The sequence below is a fragment of the Aptenodytes forsteri genome, unplaced genomic scaffold (assembly GCF_000699145.1).
Source record: "Aptenodytes forsteri isolate BGI_AS27 unplaced genomic scaffold, ASM69914v1 Scaffold310, whole genome shotgun sequence".
Lineage (NCBI taxonomy): Eukaryota > Metazoa > Chordata > Aves > Sphenisciformes > Spheniscidae > Aptenodytes > Aptenodytes forsteri.
In genome coordinates, this window is record NW_008795680.1 from 782,413 (window position 1) to 801,140 (window position 18,728).

Sequence of the window (18,728 nt, forward strand, 5' to 3'; positions counted from 1 at the left end):
TGGAACACCTCTCCTATGAAGAAAGGCTGAGAGAGTTGGGGTTGTTCAGCCTAGAGAAGAGAAGGGAAGGGAAGGCTCCGGGGACACCTTATAGCAGCCTTCCAGTAGTTGAAGGGGCCTACAAGAAAGCTGGAGAGGGATTTTTACAAGGGCATGTAGTGATAGGACAAGGGACAATGGCTTTAAACTGAAAGAGGGTAGATTTAGATTAGATATAAGGAAGAAATTCTTCACTGTGAGGGTGGTGAGGCACTGGAACAGGTTGCCCAGAGAGGTGGTGGATGCCCCGTCCCTGGAAGTGTTTAAGGTCAGTTTGAACGGGGCTTTGAGCAACCTGCTCTAGTTGAAGATGTCCCTGCCCACGGCAGGGGGCTTGGACTAGATGACCTTTAAAGGTCCCTTCCAACCTAAACCATTCTATGATGATTCTATATGGACACTATGGACAGTGATCCCACATGTCCTCCCAAAACGATTCTGCCTGCGCCACAGCACTAAACCCAGGTGCTAAAAAATGCTGGGATATTTTTTCCTTCGTGCAAAACAGTTGCAGCCCTATGGCAGCTGCCCGTTTGTTCAGAGTGGAAATTTTAAAGGAATTATTTTAGTTCAAGAATTCAGGCTTGAAAAATGTCAGCAGACACCCATGTTTTATATTTACCCAAGTACCTCCACTCCTGACCATCTGCAGACTGTAGAAACTGTAAAAATTAATTTAAAAAACCCTACCCAGAATGGAATATTAACTAACTTCACTGGAGGGGCGAGGGAAATGTTGCAAAGCACTGCACTGCCATCTGTGTGGGGGAAACCTCTCCAAGCCAGCAAACCTCAGCTCTCCCAAACAAGCGGAGGAAAAGCTGTGTGCGTCCCCTGACACGTCTGGGCTGCTGCAACCATGGGCAGGCAAATGCAGCTGCCCACAGGAGACAGGCAAGCTTTTGAGTCCCGATCTGGGGTGTTTGTGGTTCCTCTCCTCCCTCAGTTAAGCACAGGTCTGAGACCTCGTCTGAGCTCACACAGCTCGCAGCTGAAACCAGGAACAGATGCTGAGCTCGACACTTTAATTGCTCTAGTTCTTTGGGATTCCTCCCCCTTGAAGAGCATCCATGTTGAGGCCCCGCTCGCTTGGACACAGATAGATACTGCTTGTGCCAGAGCCCAGGGATGCCAGCTCAGTCCAAGAGGACATCCAAACCCGGATTGAGACCTGAAAGCTTCTTTTTTATGGTGACTCTGAGCATGTCTGTGTGGCAATCATATGGGGCAGCTAAATGCTGGGGGACATTTCTTTGTCCTGCTTTGGGGACCCCCACTACCTAGCTCTACGAGAGCCCACAAGCACATCTGCTCCACTCCTCTCAGAAGACCCTACTCCTATAAGCGCAAAATGCATTGTGTGCCCTGTAGACACCCAAACTCCAAAACCAAACACCCAAACCCCAAGCTCTTACCGCAGCGATGGTTGAGATGTCATGCATGCGCTCCTCAGGAACGACCGCCGGCTGCCTTTCTTTCACAGCCAGGCCCTCATCAGCATGTTCAGCGAGCAAAAGGCTCTCGGGACAGCTTGTGGAAGAAGGCTCCTCCTCCCCACAGGGCAGCTCCCCTGAAGACGACGATACCGTACTATCGACAACACCAGGAGCCCCATCAGCATCAGTCTGAGAGTCTGCAGGGCTCTCCTCTGGGTGGAAAGGTCCCTGGCAATGTGTGCTGCGATCCAGAGAGCTGCTGGGAGTCTGGTCAGGGTCTGACCGAGAGTCTGCAGGGCACGTCTCCAACCCAAAACAATCCTCACCATCATCACTCAGCTCAAGAAAGTCCCCAGTGCTATTTAACGAGACGTACTTCTCGGGGTTGCTGTGCTCCACCACCTTCCTCGTGCTGCTCAGGAGTTTGCTGGGTTTGCTGTAGAAGAGAGCCACCCACATATGAAGTATCAGCTTCATCTCTTCCACGTCATCGGGCAGATCAGGGTCCCAGGGCCTGGAAGGGAAAGCAAACACAGCCTGAAACATCTTCATCCTCCCTCCAGTTGACTAGCACAAGGTAACTCATCTCCTGGTTCCCCACGGCGCTAAGCCCCAATGCAGGGGGGCTGCAAATGCCCAGCTGCAGAAACAGATCACTCGATGCGGTTTCCAGCTTGTTGAAAAAAATTAGAAACTCACAGCTGCAAAGGAGGACTTCTGTTCATGGCTCTAGGTACCAATTCTAGTTGCAGAGCCATGGGAATCAGAATGGTTTGGGTTAGGAGGGATCTTTAAGGATAATCTAGTCCAATCCCGCCCTGCCATGGGGGAAGATGCCAGGGACATCTTCCACCAAATCAGGTTGCTCAAAGTCTCCTCCAACCTGACCTTGATCACTTCCAATGATGCGGCATCCACAACTTCTCTGGGCAACCTGTGCCAGTGTTTCACCACCCTTGGCATAAAACATTTCTTCCTTATGTCCAAACCAAACCTACCCTCTTTCAGTTTAAAACCGTTGCCCCTTGTCCTGTCTACATGCCTTGGTAAAAAGTCTGTCCCCATCTTTCTTATAAACCCCTTTTAAGTATTGAAAGGCCGCAATAAAGTCTCCCCAGAGCCTTCTCTTCTCCAGGCTGAACAATCCCAACTCTCTCAGCCTTTCCTCATAGGAGAGGTGTTCCAGCCCTTTGATCATTTTCGTGGCCTCCTCTGGACCCGCTCTAACAGGTCTGTGTCTTTCCTGTGCTGGGGACCCCAGAGCTGGACGCAGTACTCCAGGTGGGGTCTCCCCAGAGCAGAGTAGAGGGGCAGAATCCCCTCCCTCGACCTGCTGGCCACGCTGCTTTGGATGCGGCCCAGGATACGATTGGTTTGCTGGGCTGCGAGTGCACATTGCTGGTTCATGTCCAATTTGTCACCCACCAGCGTCCCCAAGTCCTTCTCCGCAAGGAAGACACACCAGCTTTAACGCAGCAAAACTGGGCACGTGAGCATGGGGGAAAAGGCAATTATCATGCAGAGCAAAGCAAAAAAGAGCAAAGAAAGCCCCTTCCAAAAGTGCTCCAGATGTCCAGCAAGAGACATCCCCTGCAGATGGCCATCCAGACTGACTTACCCGTGCAGGGCGCGGATGACTGTTTTCTCCAGGGCATCGTTGGTGTACCTGCTGTCCAAATTGAAGAGATACTCTGCCTCCCAATGGCATGTCACCTTCACAGACTCTCCGCAGATGTTCACTGTGTGAGACTTGGCGAAGTCCTCCTTCAGCCTGGGGGAGAGCAGGCTGCTCCTGCGCCTCATCGTCACAGCGTTGAAGGGCCGCTGGTGGTGGGTGCTGTTCTGCTGGTGGCGGAAAGGCAGGACTTTCCCAATCAGGGGTCCTGCTCGGGCGTTCCTGGTCCCGTTTCTGGAGGGTGCTGGTCCGGGGTAGGGGGCACCTCTGGGATACATGTGTTTCTTTGAGTGCTCAGGCATCTGCGAGGCGTATGAGTGCTCGGCAGAGATGAAGGAGTGCTTGTTCACCTCGGCAGCTTTTTGAGTCTCTCTTGGAGGCAACACATGAGGTTTTGCAGGGCTGGGGCTTGCACTGTTCTTGCTGAAAATCCCAGGGCTTTTCTCCATGGGAATAGAGGCTAAGTCATTTAAGTCTATTTTTTCAGCAGGAGGAGGATTCTGGTTTAGCGATGCTTTGCTAGGAGAGGTGGCTCCCTTTGCAAGCTTATCTACCCTGTGGTATTCATGGTCGGAAGCAACACGCAAGGATTTGTGCTTGCGATGACTCTGCTGTTCCTTTGCAGAGTCGCTGGAGGGGCTGCAGGACACAGCGATCATCCCGCTGTCCCTGGGGATAAATGAAGGAATACAAGAACCCAGAGCCAGATCAGCCAGCAAGTTCAAGGCGTGGGACTCGTAGTCGTTCCCCTTCAGATCGAAACCGAGATCAGCAACCCTGCCTGGGTAAGTCTCACTCGTTTGGCTATCTGCTCCGTGGCATTGGGAAGAAACTTCGCTCGGGAGGACAGAGAATGGCTCCTTCCACTCTGCATGAGAAAAACAAAGTCAGAGAACAAACAAAGGCCACAGAGCTCTGCCTCGAGAAGGGGTTCGAAGCAGGCTTTCAGTTTGGCAGGAAAAAAGTGTCTCTCCAACATGGAATTTGCACACTTAAAAAAAAAAAACACCTCCATGATCATGCTACAAAACCACCTCCATGGCTGCTACAAAAGGATCCAGAGTTGGGATATAAGCAACTTCAGGAAAGGGGTTTATTCTCAGAAATAAAAGGCACGGGATCCAGAGTGAACAAAATTTCCCTTGGCCTCTGTGCATAGGGTAGTTTGGCTACTTAAATACAACCTGAGATATTTTAAGTGTTTCCTTAATCTTCTTTTTCCCTTTACATTTTCTTCCAGTTGCCGTATTTTGCAATTTTCTCAGATAAACCCTGTGCTATGCTTCCAATAATCCAGTGTTACAAAAAAACCCCTCTAAAACAGAGGAAAAACCACGCTGCTCTCATGCTTCCCACTGCACACCCTCTCAAGGGCATAACTTGTCCCTGAGCTGTACTTCAGAGTACACGCAGAAACCTGGGGGATCCCCAAGGCAGTCAGAGCACAGCAAATTAGGTGTTCATTTAGTTTTCAGTGTTAAAAATGCCCCTCACCATGGCTCAAGGCCCATGTTCATAAAAACAGTATGAAGTCATTAAACAAGGTTAATGCCTTCTACTAAAAACCAGCACAAAAATCTCTCTTCAAGTAAAACCTTATTAAATCACATCTGTGCTAAAGTCCTATGTGTTACATTTAATTTCCTTGGGAACGGCATAGTAAGACATATAAATTGAGTATTTCTTACTCCTAAACACTCTTATTTTGGATTTTTGGCAGATCCTGGCATTCAGCAGGACCCATCTGACACCCTGCCTGTGTGAGAGCACTGGCCAGATCCGCTCCGGGAACCCCCACATGACAGAGGCAACGTTTGATACACACACGCTGATGAAAAGTGTCACGTTTCAGGAACACGTGGCAATAAAAAACCAAGACGAATGGATAAACTGAGCCGAGGTGGCTAAACCAGTCTCCAAAGCCTCCACCTCCCCCAGGAAGGGGAAAAAGAAAGACCAGAGACAGATCTGAAAAAGGACATCAAAGCGTGAGTGTGAGAAAACACGACAAATTAACAGAAAATGACTCTCCTGTTCCATCATTTAGTTTGGCACCGTAATACTGGTTCTCAGTTTAACAGCAGACTCCCAGCCAGCACCTGCAGACACTACACTCAGGGGCTGTCCACGCTGCCTCTTAAATCCACTGCAGTCTGTCTGCGAAGGCTGTGACAATTCGACTCTTTTAAAAATGACTGGATTTATAATGTAACGGACTAAAAATCTAGGCAGACGCTGGCTACGAGCAGAGGTTATAACACTCTGTCCCTGAGCTGCCTCAACACAGTTTCAGAGCTCAGCAGTTAAAAATCAGGCTGTTTTAAACTATCCCAGCAGTTTGCCAAGGATGCAAACTGAGGGCTTAGGAAAGGCCTCAGAATAGACCCCGTGTGGTTTGGACATCCTGTAACGGTGACTTTCACTGTCGCCTTCATATTTTACACTGTAAGCGCATAACTGGGAGCCTGCAGGCTGTGGGGCAGCAGCACTCAGACCCCAATCCAGACCCTCAGCACTAAATGTCGTAAGGCCCTTTGGCTGCTGCTGAACGTTCTGTTACTACCATCTGGTCATGACCTGTCCGTGATGTTTGACAGCTCAGCTTTTAAAGGAAAGATTTCCACAGGGAACAGCGCTCTTACCACTTTCTACTTGCTTTTTGGCTTGAAGTTTTGATGGGTTGTTAGCCGCACTTTTTAGCATCTTACTTTTCACTGGCTTCGTGACGGTCTCAGCAACAGGAACCTTTTTCATGTCTGGGTTCTTCAGTGTCTTTAGTCTCTTTGTTTCCAAGCCAGGATCGTCGGGAGCTGAGGTTTCCTTCTGGACAGGTTCAGACTGTATTTTGTGCACAAATTCTGCGGACAGGACCTCCGCACCTGGGACGAGGAAAAGGGAGGGCATTTATTTTGGTTTGAGACATATTCAGATTAAAAAGGAGTAATTGCAGAACATCCAGTTAAGGAAAATGCTCTAGAAGTGACTGGCAGCAGCAGCATAGTCTTCAATGACTTGACTTAGGCATTTGATCTTACAAATGGGTTTGTTACTTGATGCGAGTGATCAGTAAGCAGTTATTAAAAATTAAGCATCACTTCTTAAGCTCCTTAAAAGCCTTGCTTTTCTGACCTAGAATAGATGTTCTCTGGGGATAAGTCACTCTAATGCCTGCCTGGCACACTTGCACCCTGAGGGTACTTATTTACCTCTCCAAGAAGCACACAAGAACCTCTCCCAGATCCACCAGCAATGTCACTCGAGCCTGAGACAACGTGCCCCAGGACAGAGCTTGATGGACTGTGAACTGGAGCTGACTTCAGCCCACAGTGGGCGGACACCATGCCACCCCCTGTGCTGCATGACAGCCTATTTCCACAGTCGCTGCCGCTACCTGTGATGTATGTAAATGCCAGGAGAGATTCCTTTGGATGTTTACAGCCACGTTTCATCACCAAGGCTGAGATTAATCTCAACCCACTTCGAGTGTTTCTACCAATCAGGTGGAGACTCAGGCTGGCTCAAAAGGACAGGCTTAGCCTATCCTTGGCAGTAAGACAGGAGCCTTCAGAGGACAATTTATGCCACTGAGACGCCTTGCATGAGCGGCTCAGGCCAGACACCCGCTTTCAGAAGAGTACACTGGCTGTGATCAGTCTCACACTTCTTGTTGCCTCAAGGCCACAGCAAGAAAGTGGACTCTCAGGGAGTCACAACGTGACCATGTAGGGTAGCTGGTTATCTAGGCAGCCCGTAATGACCACGGCTTTGGCAACTCCTCCTTGCCTGAGCCATCGACAGCCTGTGCACAAGTGATGCGATAACCATGATCTGGCTGATGTCCCTGTGCACAGTCACTCCTAAGCAAAGGAAGGCAACAGCATGGACCACCGCACCCAGGTTTCAGGCACCTTCACTGAAATCTCTTGTCATAGCCTTGGGCTCCTCCCCAGGTTGAACGAGAGACTGTGGAGACATCACCACAGACCTAGTTGGATGCTCTCAGAAGGCATCTGCTTGCTCTGGGCGCCCGGGAAGATGGCGAGGGGACATGGCTCCTAGTGAACCCTCAGTATCCCAGCCGGATACCCCGGAGAAGCAGGAGGAAGTCAGTCCCATTTATATAGCACTTACCTCTTTTCCTTCTGTGCGGAAACTGCAAATTGGCTAATTTGACCATGGGCTCATTGGAATTGGCCGTGAGCCCTGGCTTTTTAGGAAAAGAGAAAGCGATGCTGATTTTCTTCTTCTTGGTTGCTTTCCTGTTCCTGCCGCTGTCCCCCATAGGATGCATTTGCATCTTGAGGGGTGACCATTTCTTCCTGGTGCTGGTCACAACGGCTCGGCTGGATTTCCTCCTGCTCTGCTGCAGCCATAGCTTGCTGGCCGAGTTGATGTCTTTTGTGGGCCCTTCACCACTCTGGTCCAGCCCAACTGTGGGCTTTGGGTTTTCACTTTTGACTTTTATTTCCACTGCTGTTTTGGGAGGAATAGGGTCCGGTGGCACAGCTGAAGAGAAGTCCACTTTACAATCAGCCTCTGAACCGCAGCAAAGAGACTGAACAGCACCGGTCAAACATCCTAAGGCAGCCGACATTTCCAGAGTATAGCTTCTAGGATCAGAGAGATAATGCTGCAGCTGGGAGAAGGACTGCTCTGAGCGTTTTTTGAAGGGATTAGTACATTCATCCTCAGTTGGCGAGAGGAGAGAAGAAAGGGGAACTTTGCTGGTTTGGCCAGAGGCGGGCTGTGGATTTTGATCAAGCTTTGCGTATTCCTGGAAGTGCTGTTTGATACGTATGTTGGTGCTGACTGTGTCCCCCCATGAAGAACTGGTGACTTTCTGTAAAGCATAGCGAAGTCCAGGCAAAACTGAGGCTATTTTTAATGAGATGTCACTATCATCACTATCTTCCCTTTCATCTTTTGGATCGTGCTTTTCAACTGCTAAAGGAAAAGAACAGAATTTTACTCATATTAAAATTCCCCAAATCACCTCACAGTTACATGCTAAGAGAACATGAAAGCTATGAAAAAGCCCCAGAAGCCAGCCTACAAAAAGCTAGCCCCAGGGACGATGTCCTGGTTTGATGGGTGCTTGTAACTGCTGAAGGTAAAAAAGAATTGCACGTGGGAGTCAAACGTGGATTAAACAAAGATGAAAGACTGCTGTTGTATCAGCTAGCCACGTTCTGCAGGAAAATACAGGGTGAGATCGCACACATAGTGGTCTAAGTCCCTTCATTCCAGCAATTCTCGCTAAATCCAACATTTAGGACAGTCAGAGCTCTGAAAATACATGGGTTTTGTTGGTTTTTTTTTTAAACCTGTTTAAATTTAGGGTTGCCCATGCAGGGTGTTTAGACTAGCACCATTTTCAGATCACTTGTGTTGTTTATGTCCCTGTTCAGATGCAACTTCCAGCAGCTCCACCTCTACCTGCTGTCAGCGTAGGTGGACGCAGTCACATGAAGACACCACATTAGTGCTCTGGAGTAGGATGGGGAACACAGACTTCCTCAAGCAGACCTGGGGACCGTATAAAATAAAGAACATGAACCCCTGGGTGATTTTCTAAAGCTGAGGGACTGATCCTACTGGAAACAGTTGGTGTTTCTCATTTCAGCAGGACTAACGCCCCACCACGTACAACGCATAGTATCATAAAAGTTTAGCTCCCAATAGGGATCAACATGAACGAGTCCCAAAGCTCAAGGGTGCCTGCCCTCGCAGACGTCACCATGGAAGTAGGCTCTGCTTGGCACAGCAGCGTCCTCTCGGTGTCTGGAAACGCCTGGAAAGCCGGTGTGATATGCAGAGCCTGTCAGTGGAGCTCCCTTTCTGCACAAGCCAGACTTATCCGGCTTCGTCCGCTGCAACCCAGCAGTCTGATGCCAGCGCTTTGCATCCGCAGGCTTGGCTCATCTGCGTGTTATGATCTGACTCCCGAGGTTTCTTTTGGCTGCAGGGCCAGGCTGACAACTCCAGTGCCCTTCCCCGTCACATCTCTTCCCAGCAAGGCAAAGGCATTTCTCTTCCTGTCCCAGATGCATGATTTTCTTCGCCTATTGGCCCTGCTGCTGCTGCCTTGCACTGGAAATGCCGGTCCCTGTTACCGGCAAGCCCAGGCATCCCCACGAGCCAGATCCCAGCTGCCTGCCTCCGCTGCTGGCTCAGGAACGCTGCGGCACGTCTGCACAGCAGGCTTGCTACGCCTGCCCTACATTCCTCCCGACGGCTGTCTGGACAGGAAGGGAACAGCTTCAGAGGCTGCTTGTTTCGAAACGGGAAACATTATTCATGCTTCGAGTCTGAGCTGAGCGACTTCAAATGCGTCCACCCTTCACCCTCCTTTTCTCTTTGCATCTCCCCTGCACGCCTGCTGTCTTCAGTGACCATCCCTTTTCAACCCCAAACCCCTGCACAGCTCTGCTTATCTTCATAGAAAGGAGAAGCCCTAAAGCAAAAAGGGTTTATAATCCCAGTGAGAAGAGGTCTCGGCCCCAAGGGACAGTCAGGGCTGGCTGGGGTAATGCTGCTTGCGTAGGCAGAATGAGACAGCACGTGCAAAAGTCCTGCTGGCACCAGAGGGAAAACATCTGGAAGCCATCAACATTCAGATCACGACACGTAACAACATGGAGCGTTTGCTCAACATTATCCTTTCCCCCTGCCTCTTTGCTTTGCCACCAGCTGCTCTCTGGCTGCCTAGGCTTTGCCTCCTCTTTAGCATCAACACCAGCCACAGGCAACATCTGCTACAGCCCCAAACCTTCCTACAAACTGGCTGCTTGCACTGTCTTCACTCCAGGATGCTCCTTCCGCATGGTGCCCTCTCCTGTCTCCACCACCTTCTTCCACAATAACCCTCTTCAAGATAAATAACCTCCTTGCCCTGTTCTCCTCTCCCCCAGCATACAGTGCTCGCAGTCAGCCTTTCAGGAATAGATACCTCTGCTCTGAAGGGTATTTTCTGACCGCTGTGGGGCTGGTCAGCAGGATCTCAATATGTGGGTGGCCAGTTCCCACCTCCAGTCTGGTCTCCAGGCATTTTCCCCCTTCACCTCACCCAACTTCAGGCCCTTGCTCCAGGTATCACAGCAACAATGTACTGATCCCAGGTTTGACCTGGCCCTTTGGATCTTCAGTCTGCTTCTGGGAGAGCCTGGCTCTCTCCTACACCCCTAGAAAAGAAACTAGAAAAGTTGCCACGGTAACACAGCCACCAGCAGCACGTCCTTAAAGTTAGGCTGACCGAATTCAGGCATCAAAGACATTCGCACCCCACACTGCCAAGTTACCATCACGTCTTCACCCGACTTACAAGCCCACTTCGTATGCAGATCCCGAAGGAGAAAGTTTATAGTTGGAGGTTAAACACTGAAAAAGACAAAGCAATCCATGCTCAGATGTGCCGGTGGGTTCTGTCGGCTCTTCTACCAATTTTATCTTCCGGGGAGGGGAGATGGGTATGTCCTGTGCAGCTCTGTCGGCAATGCCAGCCATCACTCACTCAGAGGCGGACTGAAATACCAGTGTGTGCTGGCGTAAACAGGCTCTTGGCTTGTCCCTAGATGACTCAACAAAAAGCAAGCCAGAAGTTACGCAGAGCAAAAGGCCCCTGTTTATATGTTGCTTGAAGTTTTACTGGTGAGGTGGCTGCAGTGAGAGGTGCGTGGATGAAGCTGTCCGGGGAGGCAGAGCAGTAACTTTCTTTATGTCCACAAGAGGAAACTGCAGTGTGAATGTTTCCACAGACAGTGCAGTATAAAGCCAACAGATACGGAGAAAATTTGAGGCAAACGCAACAGAGGTTGAAGCTCGTTCTTATTTCAAGATCAGCGGGCTCAAACTGTGCAATCTTTATTTTCTCTTATTTAGTGCCTCTGCATTTGTTCTGCATGAAAAGCAGCACGTTTTGGAGCTGCAAACAGCCTGGATTCACCTCCCAGGTCCCAGAGCTGTAACTCACCTTGATGGCAGCAAAGCAGCTCTGCCCAACACCACCTCCCCACCTCCCTCCCTCAGCCATCACGCACCCTGACCGGTCATCACGGCCCTGCCACCGGTTTTTATGGAGCCCACAGCAGAGAAGTCACACAATACGGCTGAGCCTCCAAACCCTCGCTGCTCTTTAGTGAGCAATGCCCCCTTCCCCACCTTTCCTCCCCCTGCCCACCCTAGCAGCAACCTTTCACGGAGCCCATTTCACTTGTTATCTCAGCAGAAAACAATTCACTTATTTTTTTAGGGCAGGCTGTTTTCCTGCTGGTTTAGCAAATCACATCAGCTCTGTGCAGGGTCCAGCGAGCACCATATGTCATTTCGCCCCCCTGAGCACGGCTCCAGCGCACCTTTAGAGATGTAAGCCAGGCTCTGCAAGAGTCAGACTCCCGTGTGCACACATAAGACAATTGAGGGAGTGGATGCTGCTGAAAACTGACTGAGAGGGAGAAAAGTAATTATCTGTCACTCCCATCAACTTCCTGCAAAGGGGCAAGGATGTGCAGTGAATGGGCAAGGCAGGCAAGCTGGTTTAGATCAGCTTAAAATGCAGCATAACTAGAGAGTTGGGACTTTTCTCCCCTCTTTTAACACCCTTTGCACTAAAGCTGTAGGTGGTTCTGAGCAGCGAAATCAGCTCTTCAAGAGGAACGTGTCTGCAAGAATCCTCTGGTGAGGATCCCACACCCAAAACACAGTGTCTGAAGCCAGCAAAGGGAACCTCCCTACCTCTCAGGCACACCGACCGGGACGAGGTGAACAGAAACAGGGCCAGGAGGCTGACGGGCTCCTTAGGGTCGAACCCTGTGAAAGAAAGCAACAGGTTTTGTTTAGACTGAGGGTGCCCACCCTCCATCTCTAAAACAGAGCAGGATGTTTAAGCACAGATATTGTTTTCTATGTAGCCATGTCTTACCATCATCTCGTGCCAAGGCAGAGGACGTGAGGAGGATAAGGACTCCTTGATCTTGTAAATATTTGATGATTGCCTATAACAAACACACAGAAAGTTAGAGCAACCACTCCCTTTCCTCCTTAGCACACTTTATATCACTCATCATGACTGTCAACAAGCCCTGATTGCCGGTGAATGTGTGCCAACACCAACAGCTCATTCCCTGCTGAGGAGGACACTGTTCGGACCACGCCACTTGGGACAACTGGGACCTGTAACCGAAAGCGTTTCGTTTATGTAGTTATTCAGCTCCCAAATTCCTCCCATCTGTTCCTTAAAAAATAAATATGCTTAGCCAAACTAGCTGTAGTCACTGAACAAGGTTAATAATTTTTGTCCCTTCAGTTCAAAAGTTCCTGGGCATCTCAGCCAGGAATCGCTTTCTGCAGCCCAAGGGGAAGGTTTTCCCAGCAGGGAAAGCAAAGCTGGACACCAGCATCTGACAAAACACAACCAACTGTTCCAGCCACAAGCCTGACTGAAGTTCAGGCCGTGCAGCTTGCTTATTAGCAGCACCAGTATCAATGAATACGTGAAAAAAAATTTGCTGAGTCTAAGAGACTCCTGCGACTCTGTCTCAGAGCTGGATGACCACATGTCTAAGAAGATAGGTGCACTTATCGAGGCTTTTCTTGTGTTTGGGTGTTGCTTGATGCCTTGTTGCAGAGCTTGGCTTGGACTGCCTGTCCCTCCAGGGGGACACCCATTTGGATCTCTTTCTTCCACGCAGACACATCTTTTCAGGAAAATTACAGGAACCAAATAACCCTAGGGCTTCTAATGCTCTGTGAAACTTTGCTGATCCCATTCAGTATGTTCAGACATAACAGAGGATTGGACTAATGCCCACAGCCTCACTTCTCCAGGACAACGGAACAACTTTGGAAATGCTGAACAATTTCAGTGTAATATTCACTATTCAGGACAGTAGCTCCTTGCTTTGGTTGTCTCAAGCCAGCACAGCAGATGGGATAAGAGCCAGCATCTCTGCTGCATAAACCCAGCTCAAATAGCTGTGGTTTCCCACCGACAAGATGATTTTCAGGCAGGTAAGGAGGAAAGTCAAGCCATAAGGCAGCAGCCACCTCACACAGAGCTGAGAGTCATCACTCAGCAGCCACAGGAGTGCAGCTGGCCTCAGGCAACCCCACCTAGCCCCAGGCACCCTTTCATTTTCACTTGAGCCCTGCGCAAGGTAGGTGCCTGGCCCATGCACCACTGAAAGGGAAAGGAGACGGAGGGCATTTTTCATTCGCACTTTTGGGAGCTGCCACCAAAGCGGATTCACCCATGGGTCATTCAACAGCACGTTAAGGGGAGGGAAGAAGCACACCCAAAATGGGCTGCGACTGTTTCCTCACTGAAATAGGGGGGAGATTTTAATCCAGTTTAACAGATATATGAGGGTGGAGAAGCTCTAGGGAAATGATGCTCCTGATGGCTTTCAATACCACACTGCTCACAGCCACAACTCAACTACCTCATCTTCCCTGACTCCTCTAGAGAGCCCAGCTCTGCTGGGCTTGGCAGGATGTATGTTATAACCCTCAGCGGCTGCAGGCATGGTGTAATGCACCGGAATAAGCGGTTGTCACAGATTGCAGTAAGAAAGGCACTTGGACTCTGTAAAGTATTGATTAAAATATCTTTTATTGGTGAGAACAGGAGAAGAAAAAAGGGATAGCGTAGATAAGCTTATGTCCCTTCGGATGCCAGGAACCTCAAGATGAGCTGCAACACAGACAGATCTGTGCCCCAACCAGAGGTCCAACTGATGCTGCACACTTCAGGATTACCCGCACGTGAAGGGACATTAAGATTGTCCTTCTTCTCATATTGTTACCAATAAAAGATAGTTTAAATCAACACTTTAGAGAGTCAGAGTGGTTTTTTTACAGGGTTCCACAACAAACGCTTGCTGTGGTACCTTACATGTGGGAAGCTGCACATCGGCGGGCAGCTCTTCAGAAGTGCCGCACAGCAACAGCACTTCCAGGCAGTTCATGGGCTGCTGCCAGCTTACAGTGAGGGGAGGACGTGCCCAGCCAGCTGCGAGTTTGTGGCCATGAATTCACAACCCTGAATCTACAGAAAGCATCAGATGTGAGAGAGCAACCACCAGCAGCAAAGCCAAAGCCAAACCAACCACACAAATCCCAGCAGAGACGCAGGTGCTGTGCTCCACAGGGGTGAAGTTCATCCCTTGGAGCCACAAGGAGATGTGATGATCACACTAGGAACAAAAAGACCCCAGTGTGCTGGAAAAAAAGCCTTATCAGATAATATATCACAAGGGAAATTCCCCATTAAAAAAAAGGATAAATCTCAACATCTTCAGAGCTCCTGGAAGCCCATGAGGTTTCGGCAGCGTAACTGTGAGTACCTAGCTGAGTGAGGGCTATTTTTCAGCCACGAGGGAGAAAGGCGGGCACGTGACAGCTTATGTCTTTTGCTTAATAATTATCATTCTGACACTGGGGGACTTTGCTTCTGCTTTCTTAATATATAAGATCCCCTTGCAGTCCTTGTCCACCATGCCGTTTGCAACGCAGGGGGAAAATCATTAATAGAGACAATAAAATAATCTCGTTTGACATAAACATGGCCAAAGAAGAGGTTTGCCTCATATAATGCCTTCTGCTCAGCAGGGCATGCTCACCCTAGAAATCAGTTCCCAGCTCATAGTGGGTAATCTTCAATTAACAGTTTATATACGGAAAGACTAAACTACGTTTGAGAATAACCAAGCAGGAAAATAATAATAAAAGCAGGGAAATTAATTCCATTTTGCATTAGTTCAGAATCTGTCAATAATGTTACCAAAAGTTTCAAGAGATCATTTAAAACACCACTTTCCTCCCAGAATGACAATGTTTTAAAATACTTACCAAGTCCTTTTCCTTTAGATTTTCTATTAACTGATCCATTTTATATTGATCCTTATTTGATATTTCTACTTCATACAGACTGAAGTAAACACCCTGAAAGCAGACTGCAAACAAAAGAGAGAAAATTTGACATTGAAATAGTGCCTCCTGCATGAACTCTGAACAAACAAGTGCTCCTGTACCAGGAAGATGGGTGTGCAATTGGTAGAAGCACTGGGTTTTAAAAAAAACCCCCAAACTTCTCAAGATTTCCTAAGCTGGTACATGCATTCATATTGCAGTGAGTTTCCTCTTCAACCCATGGTTCATAGGAGATGTTTCCTATCTTATATCTGCAGCTAACAAAAGCAATTTAACCAATGCTGTGTGCTTCAACAGAGACAGGGAGCCTTTCAGAGGGAAATACCTCATTCTAACATGCCATACTCTCCCCAGCTATGGAGTATCCTTATTCTGCACTCTGATCCCCAAGGGAGTTTAACAAAGGCAAGATCTCAGTCCCACCTTACCCCTCTGAATTCTTCTGTTCAAGTATTTCCTCTCTTTCATCAGCCGACCATAAGACTGTGGTTCCACGGCACCTTCATCAAGTGTTGCTGTGGCCTCCCCCACTTCTCCTGCCTCCTCCCCTGCCCCTGGCACTATCCTGTGTCCATCTGCGCTGTGAGCTGAATGCTAACCCCCAAAACAGGCTGGCTGTCAGCCGGTCCGATCAGTGCCCCGACCTGGCTCAGCAGAGCTGATACACAGATGGGAGGCAACACTGCAGCAGCCCACGCTTATTTTGGTGCAAGACTACATGGAAATGTACCTGGAGCTTCTGCAAATCACATCCAGAGCTCTCCATGTGCACCCTGCAGTATCCGTGTCAGTAACTGCGTGTCCGCTGCAATGCGCAGCCACTCACAGCCATCGGGAGCTCAACACCTTGGGGCTGAGAGCTGCCAGGCTCATCAAAACTCCAACCCAAAAATCAATCAGCAGTATGAACCCCAAAGCGTAGACACAGGTCCCCTCCTCCCCACCCTGCACTAACCAGGACAGAGAGTGGTTGACTATAGGCAAGTAGGGTCTCTCAGCACCTCTAAGGGGACAGTAGAGCCCTTCTCCCTTCCCCAAAGCTGTGCTTTTATTTGCTGATTGCTGAGCATTCCCTGCCTCTCCCCAAGGTTTCTGGAGTCCTCTCCCGCTGCCATTCACTGTCACTGTCAGTCCCCTTGGAGTGACAAGTAGGTTACCCGTGACCCAAAGCTACTGCAGGCAGCCACATCTTTTGGCTTTGGCTGGCAGCTTCCCCCATTCGCCCAGATGCAGGAGACACTGGGTCAGACCCCAAGAGGTGGAGTGTCCCTCACCTCGTAGGGAGGTCATGTAAGAAGGGGAAAGTTTGTCTCCCTGCATTTGCTCTCAGTTGCACCACGTTTGGCACCTTGCAGGATGGGAGCCCAGGTCTCAAAACAGGGTCTCCCACCCTGTCCTATCCCAGGAACAGGCCGATCAAAGGGCTGCTTTGGGAAGAGGATTGTATCACACCAGGAAACCATATGGAGCGTGGACAGGAAAACATCCCTGCGCTGCCTTGGCATTTTTCCTCGCTTATCTGCAATCAGCCACCCTTCAAAACAGGACCCAGGGCTACGTGGACCTGAGCTCTGACCCCCTGCGGCAATTCCTATGGCACAGCACAAGCATATGTTACTCATCATGCCAGCAGGTTTTGCACTCGCCTTCATTCTCAATGTAATTTCTTTTCCCGAATGCAGCTTCTGGTAGCTTTTTCTTCAAGTCGGACAAACCCATGACATGGTTAATGTCCAGGTTGGGAGGCCTGTGGGGATAAAGCAGCAGAAGGTGAGATCACAAGCAAAAAAGGCTCTCAGGATTAAGCATAGCAAAGAGTCCTGGTTGCCCTGTCACTGTGAAACTAGAGAAAGCAGCTCTCGAGAGAGCTGGAGAAGGTACAGCTTGCTTAGCACTTTGCTGGTTTGAGGATCCTGTTTGTAAACACCTCCAAACACTGATATTGGTGGCTGTGTTACTGGCTGTTTCAAATTGCTGCCCACTGGTTGGCTTCTGACTACTGAAGATTTTAAATATCTCATTTTTTTGAACGCTAGTTACCTCAATACTTTATTTGCCGTCGTGCCGATCTGTAAACACAACTGGCTGATCGTACATGCACCATCAGGAAGCCCAATTCTTACAAGGAGAAAAATCCCAAGCAGGACTAATTGATTTGGAATAAACATCCCAAAGCAGTTAAAAAAAAAAAAAAAGAGATAACAAAATACAGCCGTTTCCAGCTGCAGTTCAGGGCCTGATCTCATGTCCTTATCCAGCTGTTGCTGTGACACTGCACCACTGGCTGCCCAACATCACTTTCCTGACACTGACGATTCCCTCTGACCGTGCAGGTGGTAAGTTGGTACAGCTGCAAGAAGATGCTGATCAATGAAGGAATGGGGCAGGAGAGACAAAACTGTCTTTTGCTGGTACACAGATACCAAAGGTGATGCCAAAACGATCCGCAAGAGTGGCTGTAATGCTTCACACTCCACAAATTGCACAGAAAGAAGAGAAAGGGGCAACTTACAGCTGGGGCAGTTCAGGCTGATCTCATGTCCTTATCCAGCTGTTGCTGTGACACTGCACCACTGGCTGCCCAACATCACTTTCCTGACACTGACGATTCCCTCTGACCGTGCAGGTGGTAAGTTGGTACAGCTGCAAGAAGATGCTGATCAATGAAGGAATGGGGCAGGAGAGACAAAACTGTCTTTTGCTGGTACACAGATACCAAAGGTGATGCCAAAACGATCCGCAAGAGTGGCTGTAATGCTTCACACTCCACAAATTGCACAGAAAGAAGAGAAAGGGGCAACTTACAGCTGGGCTGGAATCGTGGAGCTGTATGGGGTCCTCAGGGCGATGTTGCACAAGAGCTGGCCCCGGATGGAGAGCCGCCCCCTCCATGGACAGTACAATGCTACAGGCAAAAGGGAGAACAGCTCAGAGAAAGCAGGAGAGGAGGGCAAACAGAGAAAGGTACATTTATAAAACAAAACCAACCACCAGATGCTCCTACCTTTGTGGTTAAGCTCAGGTCTAGAGAAAAGGGAGAAAAAGAGGAACATTTAGCAATGGGAAAAGGAAAACAGCCCACAAAAACGACCGGGTATTTTGGAACGACAAGTTGCTTACAGGCTCTCTATAGCTAAGACGGGCATTTCCTTCGGCTCCCTGTACTGGCAGGCGATGACTATGTATGGGCAGATCTGCCTGGGGCGCTCTGCAGTGCTGCCATCGGACACTTCATACACGTAATACTGGGGTGAGAAGGGAAACACTGATGAAAAAAACACGTTGAGGAACGAGCGAGGCACCCGGGCCAGCACTGCGCTCCCCTGCGGCCCGCAAGTGAGCTGTCTGCACAGTCCTGTTGCAGACCTATACCTGGCTCTGCTCGAAGGCCTGGCAGTCGCTGGTCTTTGATGGTACGTTATTTCTGCTCACGGCGACGTGGCAGTCATAGCCGGGAGATGGGCAGGTGTAGCTGGTTGTGTAATTCTCAGATACCACCTTGACCTTCCCCTGTGCCAGAAAATTTACCAAAAAAAAAAAAAACCCCACATAATTTTTTGCAGAAACTTATTTTAAAAGATCCCCGAATCCTCCTTTTCCCCAAGGACAGTGTTGCTGGCAGCCCCACATTCCCCGCTGTGAGGGGGCTGTGT

General features: G+C 49.3%; 1 protein-coding gene across 3 annotated transcripts in view; it reads right to left on the reverse strand.

Annotated features, from left to right (window-relative positions):
• Positions 1-18,728, reverse strand: part of FAM208B (family with sequence similarity 208 member B) — a 37,059-nt gene that overhangs the window by 12,923 nt on the left and 5,408 nt on the right. For 2 of the 3 annotated variants that reach the window (XM_009282670.1, XM_019472981.1), the window contains exons 5-16: positions 18,448-18,585; positions 18,196-18,320; positions 18,080-18,099; positions 17,881-17,980; positions 16,722-16,822; positions 14,995-15,098; positions 12,068-12,140; positions 11,881-11,955; positions 7,282-8,094; positions 5,793-6,029; positions 3,094-4,018; positions 1,455-1,989 (exon numbers count right to left, since the gene is read on the reverse strand). In XM_009282670.1, the coding sequence (XP_009280945.1) occupies positions 1,455-1,989; positions 3,094-4,018; positions 5,793-6,029; positions 7,282-8,094; positions 11,881-11,955; positions 12,068-12,140; positions 14,995-15,098; positions 16,722-16,822; positions 17,881-17,980; positions 18,080-18,099; positions 18,196-18,221 (3,009 nt within the window). In that variant the 5' untranslated portion in view covers positions 18,222-18,320; positions 18,448-18,585. The remainder of the gene's footprint in view (positions 1-1,454; positions 1,990-3,093; positions 4,019-5,792; positions 6,030-7,281; positions 8,095-11,880; positions 11,956-12,067; positions 12,141-14,994; positions 15,099-16,721; positions 16,823-17,880; positions 17,981-18,079; positions 18,100-18,195; positions 18,321-18,447; positions 18,586-18,728) is intronic. The other variant, XM_009282672.1, reaches the window with a different exon arrangement.